Source organism: Schistocerca gregaria, chromosome 1 (assembly GCF_023897955.1).
Source record: "Schistocerca gregaria isolate iqSchGreg1 chromosome 1, iqSchGreg1.2, whole genome shotgun sequence".
Taxonomy (NCBI): Eukaryota; Metazoa; Arthropoda; class Insecta; order Orthoptera; family Acrididae; genus Schistocerca; species Schistocerca gregaria.
Window position 1 is genome coordinate 573,808,892 of NC_064920.1, and position 15,310 is coordinate 573,824,201.

General features: G+C 45.7%; 1 protein-coding gene across 3 annotated transcripts in view; it reads right to left on the reverse strand.

Moving 5' to 3' along the window:
- The window catches only part of LOC126356585 (vesicular acetylcholine transporter-like), an 886,345-nt gene that overhangs the window by 65,669 nt on the left and 805,366 nt on the right, over positions 1–15,310 (reverse strand). For all 3 annotated transcript variants that reach the window (XM_050007384.1, XM_050007386.1, XM_050007383.1), the window contains 2 exons: positions 12,798–12,978; positions 3,327–3,559 (listed from right to left, as the gene is read on the reverse strand). In XM_050007384.1, the coding sequence (XP_049863341.1) occupies positions 3,327–3,559; positions 12,798–12,978 (414 nt within the window). The remainder of the gene's footprint in view (positions 1–3,326; positions 3,560–12,797; positions 12,979–15,310) is intronic.

Consider the following 15,310-nt stretch of genomic DNA (forward strand, 5'->3'; position numbering starts at 1 on the left):
GAAATGCTGTAAATCTTACTGTTACTGCTGTTACCATAGCACACCACACACACTGGATGATTTTAAATAAAAGACAGTTAGAACATTAGGAAACTGGAAGAGTTTGGCGGCATTGTGGATCACTTCTAAATTGCAGCCAGAAGGTGATTGACGACCTCTACATTTAAACGCATCTGACACAGTGATGGAATAGCTGATGGCTCTGCGTTCTGTTTCGACTAATTCATCACACATGAGATAGAAATCTTTTGTGTGTCTGTGCATGTCTTGCGGACAGCTCCAAGGACCAGGACATTCTGCTGGTGGACCCAAATTCGAACATAGAACATATCTTCGGACGTAACGCGTGGTTAGCCCACCTGCGAGCCCCATCTCAGATGTGACCTGTGGTGGATCTGCCTCTGAACATCGGTCTGGATATATAGTGCACAGCACATACACACATCCATGACACATGCATAGACATATAAAGGACTTCCATCTCATGTGTGATGAAACATGACACATTCCTCTAAATGAACAAAGATTTATGCAATGTAAGCCATTCCCCTGTCGCATCTTGGGTATAAAATCAAGACTTCAGTTTCATAACTAAGATGATTCTAATTTAGCGATAGGTGTTTGTGAGATACTGCAATCCCCATGTATACATCTACTTGACAGATGTGCTGTTTACAGAAGTAGTGGTGGCAAGATGTGTAGTTTCACATGTCAGATGCCGCTGCTGTGTTTATCTGTTTCCTTGTAAGAGGTATTCTCCATTACTAACCATATTTTATAGAGGACTGATTCAGGCATAGAATAATTTCTGTACTGTCATCAGATGTGAACAGTGGACGCTATACGTCTCTAGAAAGCTAAATTGCACATGTATCACAAGCATGCCAGAGCAAATGTTTTGTATCAGTGTAATAAATGAACTACGTAAAATCCATCGCTATATAAATTGTTCCAAAATAAATAAGGTACAGTCCTTCCTCTCTCCAGCAGCCCAGAACAGGGTGAGTCCTTTTACTGCCGTTTTCCCCACAGATTGCCATAGGATGAAAGTGCTCTCTGGTGACAGTAATGTGTACTAGGTCAGTTGGACTCCAGACCTCATGGTGGACGCACTGGATGGAGCTACTGCCTCCAATTGTTTAAATAAACACTGCATGCCAAATAAAGACTTTTGTCTATCCTATCCTGCAGCCCAACACAAGCTGGGTCCATTCCCTGCCAATTCCAAGGAAGAGGTGGCGGTCAGGTGACGTAGGATAGTGGAGGTAGCCCAAGTGACCTTTTTCCCAACATTTTCTTAGGTGAGTGTAGGTAGCCCAAGTGCCCTTTTTTCTGCCAAAATTTGAGCTTCCCACCATTTTCTGGGGGAGGGGAGGGAGGAGGAGATGGGAGTGATGAGGTTAGTGGAGATAGCCCAATTGACCTTATTTCCCAGCAAAATTTGAACTTCCCACCCTGATGTCATTATGATGTTGCCATATATATCGCCGCCATCTTGGATCTGCCATCTTGAATAAATTTGGTAACAATGCAGAGTGGAGTGATGGTGGCTTTGCCCTATTACTAGCATCATCTACAGGCAATTCAAGTGGGCTGCTGAGATTGTCCCCTAAATAGTTTATGCAGTCTGTATACGAAGCTAGAAGCGGATCACAGCTTCGGTTCTGGGTTTCTGGGAGAGGATAAAAGGGAGGGAGTGAGAGGTGAGTGGGGGTGTTCAGTCTTCCACTGTCTCTGTCCTTTCCTGCTCCTCCGACCCGCCTCCCCCCCCCCCCCCCTCTCCCACGAAAATTAAATTTGTACTCACCCTCAGATTTAAAGGACTATGATTTTAATACTAATAAGAATGAAATATAAAATACGCAGTTACATTAATGTGACTACCGCCTATGTTCGACTTCATCGTGCAATAAACACTTACAAACGGCAGGTGGCGCCACCAGCAGTGGAGTGTATTTGAGCATGGTGGAGGAAGCTGGGAAACAGTGCAGTCGTTGTCATAGCGGAGCGATTTACCTGACGTCCTAAACAGCATGATCATTGGCTTTCGGGCCAATGGAGAAGGCATTTCCGAAACGGCTAAGTTTGTTAACAGTTTGTGTGTCGCCGTGGTTGAAGTATACAGTACAAGGCAAAATGGCGCTATCCAAAACCAGCGCCGAGGCAACTATGGTACACCACCGGCCATAGATGACAGGAGTGGATGACGAGTGCGGAGATGTATACTGGTGAACAGACGTGCAACTGTTGACCAACTGACCGTCCAGATGAACCAAGGGGCTGGCAACAGTGGCTCCTCAACGACCATTCAGGAGGGAACGTGGCTGTGTATGCGCCTCTGTATCAGGCGTCTGATCGTGCACCTATGCTGATTGCTGTTCATTAGTGAAGACGGCTGGAATTTTCGCGCTAATGCCACAACTGGACATCCACTGAATGGTGACAGGTGGCCTTTACAAACGAATCAGATTTATATGCTTCTTTGGGAGAAGGCCGTTGGCTCGTATGTCAAGAAATATCAGGGAGCATAGTTGCCAGGCAGGAGGAGAGGGCGTTACAGTCTGTGGAATGTTTTCATGACATTCCCTGGGTGATCTCGTCATTGAGGACGGCAGTGTGGATCAATACAGGTGTGCTTCTACCTTTCAGGATTATGTCCACAACAAGACGCAAGATTGTTTTTTTCCTCCGCACTACGGCATCTACTGGTAGGACGAGGCAACGTGTCACACAGCTCAGAGTGTACATGTGTGGTTTGAAGAGCACCAGTGTTAGTTTATCGTACTCCTCTTGCCACCAATCTCGCTGGTTTTAAATCCAGTCGAGGATGTGAGAGACCTTCTTGACTGGGCTGCTCACGCTATGGATCCTCAGCAGAGAAACCTACCACAGGTGGTCGCGGCATTGGAGTAGGTATGGCTCGACAACCCTGTCGATACCTTCCAGAACCTCACTGCATATCTTCCTGCAGGTCTTACAGAAGTCTGCACCTCAAAATGTTGTTACTCAGGCTTTTAAAAGATGTTCAGATTAATGTAACTGGACAGTGTGTTTTAAAATAATCATAATAGTTTTTACATAAGAGGTTAGTACGGTGATATCTCTTTTTTGGGGGAGGGGGCGAGGGAAGGATCACGACTCAAAACATCGCCTCGCCCTCCTTTAGTTCCACGGCCACATGTTGGGCTCTGTGGCGGTTGCTAAGCGACCGAACTGCTGACTATGACGTAAGAACTAGTGTTTTGTAACCAGCGCCTCTTGCTTGCTAGTGTGCTGCACGCGCCCTGTGGGGTTCAGTGAGCCGTGCCCTCGCCGGTGAGACGCACCTGCACCGTCTTGTCGAACCAGCGGTTGGCGCCGTTGAGGGCGGAGCCGCCGCCGTGCAGCATCTGGTGCGCCATGTTGGTCTCGTCGCGGCCCGCCACCTGGTGGCCCCTGGCGACCTCCGGCCGGCTCTCGCGCAGCGTGCGGCTGTTGAAGCTGGCGGGCAGCGGCTCGTCCAGGCACACCAGCAGCAGGCTCGACTCCAGCTGCTCCAGGCTGGCGCGGTTCTGCTCGTCTGCGCATGCCAACGGGGGGAAACTGCTAACGTCTCAAGTGCTGCGTATAAGCAGCAATCAAATGAAAACCGAACTCCTGCCACAAACCGACCATGGAATGGTTCCATCACGTGTGTTAAAACATTTAAGTGGTAGATGAGACGCTTAGTTTCTGTTTCGTAGACGCTGTCGACCGCTGAAGGTACGGCAACCGCACCCATTCTTGCACTTCCGCGTCCGACGGGAAGCCACGTCCACGAACGTCTTGTTTCACGTCACCAAACATGCGAAAATAGGCTGGTGAAGGATGCGGGCTGTATGGTGGATGTTGCAATGTTGCCCCACAAAGTCGCAAATCTCTGGAAGTGTGGAGGCGGGCGTTATCGTGCAACAGGGTGATTTCCTCTGAAGACATTCTTGGGCGTTTTGAATTTATGGCGCATCACAGTTTCTGGAAAGTGTCTTCATAGCGCTGCGCACCGATTGTGGTTCCACGCTCGAGGCGAAGATGGTCCCTCCAATCGAAGAAGAACGTCATCATGACCTTACCGTCGCTTGGGTGAACAGCTGTGGATTTTGTTGTGGTTGGCAGGGGAGCCAACACCGTGTTACTAGAGGAGGCCGAAAGGCACGCGTTTTAGCTCACGCAGTCTGGCCTGAGGTCTGGAACAGGACAAGGAAATTAGACTTCAGAAAAACGGACGTAGCTGGTGGAATACTTAACTTTAATCCATTATTGACGAACGTCGGTCTTGACGGTACATGATTCAAAATATCAATAGTAACTGATAATGGCGCCTTGCTAGGTCGTAGCAAATGACGTAGCTGAAGGCTCTGCTAACTTTCGTCTCGGCAAATGAGAGCGTATTTTGTCAGTGAACCATCGCTAGCAAAGTCGGCTGTACAACTGGAGCGAGTGCTAGGAAGTCTCTCTAGACCTGGCCGTGTGGCGGCGCTCGGTCTGCAATCACTGATAGTGGCGATATACGGGTCCGACGTATACTATCGGACCGCGGCCGATTTAAAGGCTACCACCTAGCAAGTGTGGTGTCTGGCGGTGACACCACAGATTTCTTTGGCCGAGAAGTGTGAGATATTTTCACTGCCAGCTTTGCTATTTTCCCTCGAGCTTTCAAACGTTATCATCTTGTTGCACCATAACTCTCGCCTCACACTGCCAATAAAAGAGGCCATGCTGCAGTGATTTGATGGGAAAACACTGCAACATTCTCGGTACATCTTGGATACTTTACCGTGTGAGTTTCACATCTTTGGCGGCCTGAACAAAGACATGCATGGACGTCGGTTTCCGCCGGTCGAGGAAGTGCAAGAGTGGATGCGGTTGTGGATCTGTCAGCTGCCGACCAAGTTCAACGAAATCGGAACTGATCGTCTCTTCTCCTGGAGGGATAAATGCCTTACCGCGTGCGGTGATGATTGCTTTAGAATGGAACCGTTCCATGGTCCCACTGCGGTGGGTGTTCGCTTTTCATTTGACTGCCCCTCATAGTGCGCTGGCGTAGCTATTATTACTAGACTCATAGTCATTTAGTCTTCACACAGTCAGCAAACCTTTAGATTCGAACTGGGTTGGTCTTACCTGGTGAAATTTGATGATGAATAACGTGCAAAAATTTTTCGAATTCAGAACCAATAATGCAGCATTTTGGTGCATTACTTAAGTTTACAAAATTTTTCTATACATTTCTTTAATGAAGAATTGCATATTTGCCATATGCTGTAAAAATTTATTGTCGTTTATTTTCTACCGGTTTCAGTCACAGCCACCATCTTGTGCTAGTATTGATCTCGGTTTGTTATACATGGTTGTGTAAACATTGCATGACTATGATGATTTTCAGTTCAGGCAATGGAAAATGCACCGCATATCCATCTAATTTACAACTTTCTTTCTTCCCCTGAAGATCGTCGCTGCGACTGAAACCGGTACAAGGTAAATAATATGTTTGTGCAGCTAATGATGAACATATAGTTCTTCAAATTTCTAATTGCTGTACGAGTCACCTTATTAAAAGTGCTATTTGTTTAATGAATTGGCGAGATTAAAAAGGAAAATAATTAAAGTAGTTTAGACAACCAACACGATTTATCAACATCGTTATGAACAACAACATTTGAAGGACAGACCAGAACTATGAGATTCATGTCCATGCAAAACCAGTATTTACATTGTAACATCAGGCAAATACCAAAAATTAGATGAATGTAAGAGAAAGGCAAATTAAAAACTTTTTCACTTCCGATGCAGTACTTTCCCGAAATCTCTCGTTAGTGAATTAAGTTATTCTGTAAACTGAATTTCCCAGCTCAAGAATCGGCATGTAGGGACAGGAAGTAAAATATCTCACTAGTCGTAGCTTGGAAGAAATTAGGCGTGGAAGAAAATGGGTCTCCGCGATCCAACTCACTTAAAACTGCCAAAAATCCGTTAACCATTCTATTAAAATTTAAAATTCAATGTCCACTGGAAAATTGAACCCAATAAACAGATACAAAATAATAACGTGAAAACAAAAATAATTTATACAAAAAACTTCCAGGCTGACAGGCTGTGGTTGGTATGTAAAACTTTCCTCTACCTTTTCGTCTCCGGCTGCGGGACACATCCCAAGAGGCGAAGAAGGGAGCTGCAATTAGAACTTGCGGGAGTGCCGAATATACGAGTGTTGGCAGTATAGAGGGCAGCATAGTCTATCACATGACGCCGGCTACGAGACTGTCTCTGGTAGTGCCAACATTCTCCAATGAAAACAATCGATCGTCATTTTGTCACTGAAAAATCGACATCCATATTTTATCTAATTGGACACTTTACTTTTTTCTGTTAAAATAATTACGGCGTTTATAAATCTCAATAGGCTCTTTATGGCAATGTGATGTTTTCGGTATGACACTCGTCTCGGAATTTTATTTCATGATTACCCTCTTGTTCATATGTTCTTCTACGGCTGATTTACCCTACGTCACAGTTCCTCCTGTGTTCATGTAAACGGATGTTAACACTTCTGTATACTAGTTCACAAGTACAAGGAATTTTATATTCACCCAATGTAGCCAAAGGATGTCGTATATCTCTTGCCTTTCTTATGTATTCCTTTATCTTCCAGGTGGGTCTGAAAATAGTTTCAAATCCATACATACCCAATACTTCCCAAGTGCGACATGTAATCTGTCTAATAAACGAAAGAAAAACGTTCCCGTTGAGCGACCGTTATTCCTTGTTGATCCTGATTCCTTGCCTATGGCGTCAATCTCGCTCTATCTCCTTGTTAGAATAACCATTCTTTTTAAAGGTCGACCGTAGGTGGTTAACTTCGTCTTGTATGTAAACGGTTCACAAATTTTGATAGCCCTGTCCACGAAGGTTTTCATAACAACTTTTTTGTCTAGGGTGGTGGTTAGGATAGTTATGAAGATAGTGGTCAGTGTGCGTTGCTTTTGTATATACCTTATCGCCTTAAGTCCCGTCCACTTGTTTGATTACAGGCACATTCAGTAAAAACGTCCTCCTTTTTTTGTTTGGGAGCCAAGGAGTGCGGGACAACTTCGCACACAGTTTTCTCTTTTACGAAACATTGTTGAATATCACTAGGAGACATGATTTAGAGATGTTGCTCCATTGTGATTTGTCACACAACAACGCTAACACACTGTGGACGCATGTCCATCACTTAGCACTGCCTGCTCACTACTGACTGTTCGAATGCACACCTATTGTTTACAGTTGTTGGTTCAAACTGCATCTTAGTTACTGCGCTGACTTCGATTGTACGACAGGAATAAATTCAGTCTCGACACTTTTTGGACGAACGGTATAGAACATTGAGTTTGTAAGCGATTTCAGATTTTTTCGGCTGAATGGAAACCCAATTTTATATTTTATAACGTTTCTTTTAATTCCCCTCCTTTGCTGGTTTGTAGGACTCTTTTTTATTGTAAAAAAGTAAAATGCAATATTATTTTGGTACTATTCGGTGATGAAAACTCGTTATAGTCGTTGAATAACGACGCTAAATCTTCATTCTTTAATCTTGTTGTGTCTGTAAGATGATAATTCTGCGACATTGGAAATGGAATGTTTGAAGAGAACTTATGACACCACAGTAGATAAATAGAATGGGAATTCATGTATAAACATGAAACACGATAAAGAACTTGAAACAATTTCAGGAAATGGATCATCCATATGAAAAATTCGCACCAGACATCGCATTCTCGCGGCTGGACGTGTATGTTGTTACAGAATCTATAGCAGGTGAAAATAGCGTGCACCCATGTTTTTTCTCATCTGTATAGAAATAAAGTACAAAAGCGCCGGCCCTAATTTTTTATTGTTTGCGAATTTAGGTCACTTAGTTGAAAGGCGGTTCGACTGTACTTATGATGTGGCAAATGTGGGACATGAATCTGTGTTTTCGTAGCCCGTTTACTCAGTTAGTGATGAACGTGTATCCCTTTCTCTCAGAAAACGGCTGAGATCGGAACATATTGGCAAATTTATGAGTAGTATGGGTTAGCAGATCAATAAATACTGACAAAAACATGAATAGTCACACGCAAAAGGAGAAAAATCCGTAACTAATTTCTAATCATATTTTACCAATTTGTTAAACATTTAGTACTTGAGCAGATGTCTTTTGTTTCTAAGGAGAGACGACCTGCATTAAATCAGTAGTAGAAAGAGAGATGATCGTAATAATTTTACTGCTTTAGCTCAGGGAGTATACGTTCTGAAAAAGAATAAAAGAAATGGTATATGTTATGTTTAAAGGAAGAAGTGCAGTTTGTTCTGCCACGAGCCCGCATACACCCATTCTACCAGAAAATATCGAATAGTTGGGGCTATAAATGGATACATTAAATGAATGAGTCTTTATGTATGTGTGTGTGTGTGTGTGTGTGTGTGTACGTGACGTTTGCGTGCTGCGGTTTTCCAATCTTCTGTCGAATGCAATCATGAAACTCGACCTGAAACACGGCACATCATAACACGGCAGCAACGAAAGAAAATTTACTGATCTAAAACTTCAGAGCCAAAGAAGACAAAGATATTTCATAAGATGTCAGCGCTAAGGCGTATTACAATACTAGAGTGTCAAAACATCTTTGTTTTTTTTTTGTGCGTGTGTGTGTGTGTGGGGGGGGGGGGGGGGGCATCGGACTGGTTCGATGCGGCGCACCTAGAATCCCTTTCCTGTTCCAGCCTATTCATGTCGCAGTAGCACTTTCACGCTATGTCTTCAATTACTTGCTGGCTCTATACCGTTCTCTGCCTTCCGCTAAAGGTTGTACAGTTCCCTCAAGTACAACGGTTTATTCCCTGATACCTAGAAATGTGTTCTTTCTGTTCCTTCTTCTTCTCAGTGTTTTTCATACGTTCCTTTCTTCACCGATTCTCTGGAGAAACTCCTCATTCTTTACCTTATCAGTCCACCTAATTTTAAGCATCCTTTCTTAACGGTTTTCTCACAGTCCATGATTCACTGCCATAGAATGCTGTGCTCCAAATACGTATTCTCAGAAATTTCTTCCTAATATTAACACTGATAGATGATACTAGCAGACTTCTCTTCGCCAGGAACGTCTTATCTGCCTACACTAATGTGCCCTTTATGTCCTCTTTGCTTCGTCTGTTACGTGCCCTTTTGTCTCCAAAGTAGGAGCTTCTGTTTCGCAGCCCCCATTCCTCATGTTAAGCTTCTCGCTAATTTCACTTGTGCTACTCATCATTACTTTCGTCTTTCTTCGGTTTCCTCTCAGTTCATAATCTGTATTCACTAGGTCAAAAGTTGCTATTGTTTCAATACTTAACGGAGGGTGTGCCAACTCAAACTGCGATGCATCCGAACTCCCGTGCGCGCCTCTGCCGGCGTTGTGTGCAGTGCGTCTGTGACTCCTCCTAAACGAAGCTGCCTGTCGTCTGCTGTCGAGTGACAACAACAGTTCTCTTCCGCCACGAGCTTGGACCCTGCAGCGACCTTCCAAGGAGGGGCTCAGCCCCGAATCCTCCCGAAACTAGGTAGGTAAGCAGGTAAGCAGTTAATAGGACCGAAACCTGCCAAACTGACACACTACATGTAATATTATAGACGATAATATAATTATCTCTGTCATGTTCCTTATCTCCTTCCCCTACCCTCCTACGTTTTGAACAAAAACTATTGATTCACTTATGCACGCTTTGTGCGTGACCTTGAGTGCCGGCTTGACTTTATCGCAATAAGATAAAAGATAAAACTTTTAAACATACAATACACACGACAAATTTTACATCTTCTACTGTAACTTCATATTCCTTTCCCTACTTGGAATGTTCATAACGTTTAGAACTGCTACCTGCTTCAAATGGGAGGATTTGGTCCTATCGTTTATGAGACTCTTGCGGGCTTGGGAAGATTCGGTACCATTTTTCGGGCTGGGGGAGTATTTGGGTCTGCGCCCACAAGGGGTGCAGTCTGCTGGAGCCTTACACGTTTTTATTTTACTGGCTCTGCTCTGTTTGACTGGCCTGCATAGTCAAAGCAGTTTCTACTACTGAATGATCCAGTGTGCTAATGGTCGCTCTTTCGAGTCTGTGAACCCTGGCATACTTCGTTGTATGCGCAAAGGTGTCGAGTGGCAATATTTATCATCTAGACATGTCCTGATGGCGATTTAGAAAAGGCAAGTTGGCTGTCTTTAGTTTGTGAGCGCGGTGACAGAATTTAATCAAATCTCTCTCATGGGGAGGCCCCCAGCAATACTGTATTCGTAAATGTAGACGGTTATTTTTTTTATCCATCCTCATTGCCAAAATAACCTGTAGACGACCATTCATCAAGAGCGTCGGTGAGGTCCGTCGGATCTGGTCCTAGCTCGGCGAGGAACTCGCTGTACTGCTGCTGCGCAGGCCTTATAAAGCCGGCGGAGGCCAGCGGAGTACTCCAACTTTCCCTGTATCTGTGAGGCGACCTTTGCAGAAAGAGGTCTGTAGGAAGTTCTGTTTGTTTTGAAGAATTGTTTTTCTCTTGGTTGCGCCTGCAATTGCTTGTGTATGTTATGTGGTACACAGGGGTGTCTTCAGTGTAGTCTGCCTGGCAGGGGCCATCTGTGGCAGACGTAACAAGTATCTCACACACCTCAGCCTAGCCCTTCCACTCACTTCTCGGCGTTACAGATGACAGATTCGTGAGCTGATGCTGAAGCAAGTAAATTGTTTGACCGAAGGTTTCCCTTTTTTGACATTTATATTGAATGAGGAGCGGAGCAAGACGCAACGTTGGAGCAAATAAGGAAAAAAAAGTGGAAATTATGTGTAGTTTACATGCTCCTCCATCCATTGCGTTTGGTGCTCCCAGGTTTCAGCTGGTATTAGTTGCCATGTAAATAACAAACAATTCAAGAATAAGCCTTCTGTGGCTAATTAATAATGTTAGAGGAGTTGTTACTCTTCTAATTTAGTGGACATTAAAACTAGGTGTCTCCAACCTTCGACTTTATGGCCACTTGAAAACCTATGGACGCTTTCAGTGATGTGTCTGAATGCCTGTTGAGGAATGACAACCAGTCATTCCTCAGTGTCGAAAACAGAGAAGGCAGTGATACTGGGCGCTTGGGGCTGGAGCGAAGTCAGCATTCTAACCCCTCCCACAGACGTTCCGTTGCCTACCGGTCGGAAGTATGTGAACGTCACTCCATTTCGAGAGTAGTGTTGTCCAAAAACCATTCGCTGACAGACGCTGCTTCATGCCAGCGTGCAGTGGCATGCTGATGCAAACAATCACCGGCTCTGAGCTTTCCCTCTATTGTACGCAGTACACAACGGTGTAAAATGTGTTGATATACTTCCATATTTAGTGTCTTCTTGACCGCAATAAGGGGACTACACCGTAGCCTCGAAAAACACGCCCATACCGTAACATCACCAAATATTTCACTGTCGACACTGCGTTAATGCGAAGTGAACTTCTCCTTTTATGTGAGAATGCCACAAGGTATAGCGTGATTCATCCCGCAAGGACCCGTAACTTCCGCGCTACTCTTCAGTTTTTGCGCCAACGGCATTCTCGCTGTACCATTGTAACAGTCTTTATGCAGGTGACATCCCATTTTTGACTACCAGCAAGAAGATGGACCAACTATTAACACAGATACTGAGACAGTTTGGCACCTTCGCACAGTGGGCCCATGATAACAGAATCAAAATCCATTTACCCAAAAGACAGCTATTATTTTTACAAAGAGGAAACCCGTCATCAGCAATCGCTTATGGATATCGGACCACCAAATCCTGTTGGCGTAAAGTGTCAAGTAATTGGGTGTCCGTCCTGACGAAAAGCTCTATATACAACACATAGAAGCGGGAAGAAAACAGCAGGCATGAAAATGGTGAAAGTACTTATTCCATGTTTCAAAACTATGTATTTAAACTTAGGCACGAATTTCCAGTTATACCATGCCGCGGTGAAACGAACCATATTATTCTGCTCGACCTCCTGGGGAGTTACAAGCGACAGCGACTAGAAAAACCTCCGGGTACCCCAGAACCGTTTTTTACTTGGATCACGGGAGCGCCTTGGTGGGTACGCACCAGAGACCTTCACGCTGAGCTCCGGGAGAAAGACCTCAAAGAAAAAGTTAAGGACACGGTCTTCGAAAAACGAGATGCTCTGCGGGGCATTATACATTACCTCGGAACGGTAGGTACAATAGACTCGGCACGCTGGCATAAATAACAAATTTCCGAAATCAGTAATTTCTGATCTACCCTAAACTCTCACTTTCGTCATGAAGGAAAAAAAAAAGAAAACATGAGAAACGTAGGTCCCTCGTGAAGAAAGAAACCCAAGGGTTGCAGGTTGAAGGAGACAATTTAGTGACAACCCTGGACAAAAGATGAAAAAACAAAGTGAAAATTTTTACTTGTACCTTTCTCTACAGTTTTGAAAACCGCGAGAGGTGAGCAAACTTTGAGGACACCACACAAACAGGCCCCCCCCCCCCCAAAAAAAAGAAAAAAACTGTCGACTTGGCAGATTTAGAAGTGTTGAAATGTCCCTGATGGATTTGTGTGACTAGTTGACGTTCCGAGTCACGGAGTTCTGGTAATCGGCTCATTCTGGTACTGTTTCTCTGCTGACAACGCAGTACTGCCTGCCTCCTTTGATACTGGCGGGTCCGCCTCTGGTGGTTAGTTCCGCATCACACAGGGGTTTGTAATCAGACAGTGCAGGCTATCGGTGGACGGCGCGGACTCACCTTGCAGCAGCAGGTGTCGGTGCGCTGCCCAGACGTCGCGGCGCTGCGCCGTGAGCAGCCCCAGCGGCGGCGCCGGCGGCAGGCTGGGCGCCTCCCGCAGCACGTGCATCAGCTGCGCGCACAGCTCGCGCTCCGACAGCCGCGCGCCGCTCGGCTCCTCCCGCACCGGCACCGCGTAGAACTGCGCCACGCCCAGCCGCGGGTCACTCAGTCAGTCGCCCGCTGCGTCTGCCGTCCATTCGTCTCTGTCTGGTCTCAGTGCCACAAGAGTCCGGTTTGAGGGACACAGTTCCTATCAGAGGCTTCTACGGCTTGTAGAGGCGGTTTTGTAGATTAAGTTTTGATGAGAAACACGTGTCCGGAAATGTACCGTTGAACGGAAAATAAGTTTAAGGGTCGGATCAGTCACAATTATCACGCTTCGTAGTAAGCACATAGCGGAGGCAATGCGCTCTAACCTGTCTGCTTTATAGCAGTTGCACGACGTGGCTGTTCGTTGTACAAGATATATCTGCGAAGCAAGTTCCATACACACGGTCTCAGTGGCGTAGTGATCGTAACTGGCGACCGGGGCACGACACTCTATTACCCGTCCCCCGCCCCCATCAGCGTCCGGGGCACAACCAACAAGTTATTGGCTCTCCCTCCTCTGCCCTCGTCCCTCCTCGGCGCTATACCACACTATACAGTTGTGCCCCCTCCCCTTCGAGAAGCACATATAACATAGAATTTAATCTAATAATATTATATTGTCTGGAGGATCTTCTTTGTCTTGCAGATCATTTGGCGCCCCTCTGCAACTGGCACCCGAAGCGTGATAGACCCCTTCCCCACCCTGGCTACGCCGCTGCACGGTCGACAACGCCTGGTGCGCGTCCTTGGAGCATCAGGCTACAATGTGCCCGGACAACAGTTTGTACAGGGAATCGGGGGCCCACAGTTTTTTTTTATATTTTGGAAGACGAATGAAGACTTGTAAGTATCCAAAAAAAAGTTCAGTTCCGTCCCTGTTAAAAACCTACGTAGTATCGACTTTGAAATCATTTTCTTGAAAAAGGAACACCTCACTGCACTATTTTTCCCCTTCTCTTGAGATCTAGGGGAGTTCGGAGGGGGCAGGTGAAGCCCTCCTTCTCGTGGGTATGGGCGCCCTTGCCAGTCAAAGCTCCTATACCCAGGCCGCTGATTCTTTGCATTTGACGTATGCCTTTCGAGTTGGTAGCCTAACAATTTAACAAGTAAACAATGAGAGACGCGAGGCGCTAGGCATGGGGCGCGGATCAATCACAGCTGGACGGCGTGCCGATGGTAAGTCCGTTAGCTCCGTCCATAGGCAAATTTTTTATGGAGAAATATGAAGATATCGCTTTGGACACGGCTCTAGCTAAACCAAGTTCCTTTTATTGTTGCCTCAAAAACAGTTTTGTTGAAACTTCCTGGCAGATCAAAACTGTGTGCCGGACCGAGACTCGAACTCGGGACCTTTGTCTTTCGCGGGCAACTGCTCTACCAACTGAGCTACCCAAGCACGACTCACGGCCCGTCCTCACAGCTTTACTTCTGCCAGTACCTCGTATCCATTCTAGAACACTTTTATTGTCTCGACAGGAAAAACTGAGAGAATTCTTAGAACACCTGAACAACGTTCACGAACACATTAGGTTTTGCGATGTAAGTAGAGATAAACGGCAAATTGCCATTGCTTGGTGCCCTTCTTCGCTTGAAAAGCGATGGGAATCTCAGTCACAGTCTGTACAGGAAATTTACATAGGCAGAGTCGTATCTGCACGCTCTCCGCCACCACAATCTGGCACAGAAACATGGCGCTATGAACAGGCTAGTCCATCGTGCTAAAGCAGTCTCAGACGCTGAAACTTGCCACTAGAACTAAACTACCCCGGAAAGTCTTCGTGGAAAATGGCTGCAATCATGAATAAGTATCACAATCGGACGCACAGAAGAAACACCACCGAAGAGGAGAGCACGAGACTTGCGTGTTGGCCTTCCTGTGGCACATCTTTAGGAAAGAATAATCGGCTCCTCAAGAGCCACACCATCTCATCGCTGTTCAGGCCCCCAGAAAAACGTACAAGTCATGAGGCCTGCGAAGGACGATCTGCGGCTTAGAACGCCTGGAGAATACAAAATATCTTGTCTCAGTGTGGCTGCTGCTACGTAAGCCAGTAGCGCGGCTGTATAACGAAAAGGCGTCGGCGACAAAACAGTCATTTACCACTTGAGATTGGCCGAGCAGAGCTCCGTGTAAAGCTCGTGAAATTTGAACCACTTGACGCGGCTGGAAGCAACGTACGTTGTGTATGATTTCTACCTCTTGCTTGCTTTCTACTGTGCCTTATTTCGCTGTGATTTAGATGGTTCTGTTACTTGGAAAAAACTACCAAAAAGGCACCTTTGCATCGAGGTGCGCCCCCTAAACAGCGAGGCATTGAAGCGGTTATGGACAATTCGTTTTACGAGCAGGAGAGAGAACACGTAAGTATTCGCGGACATCC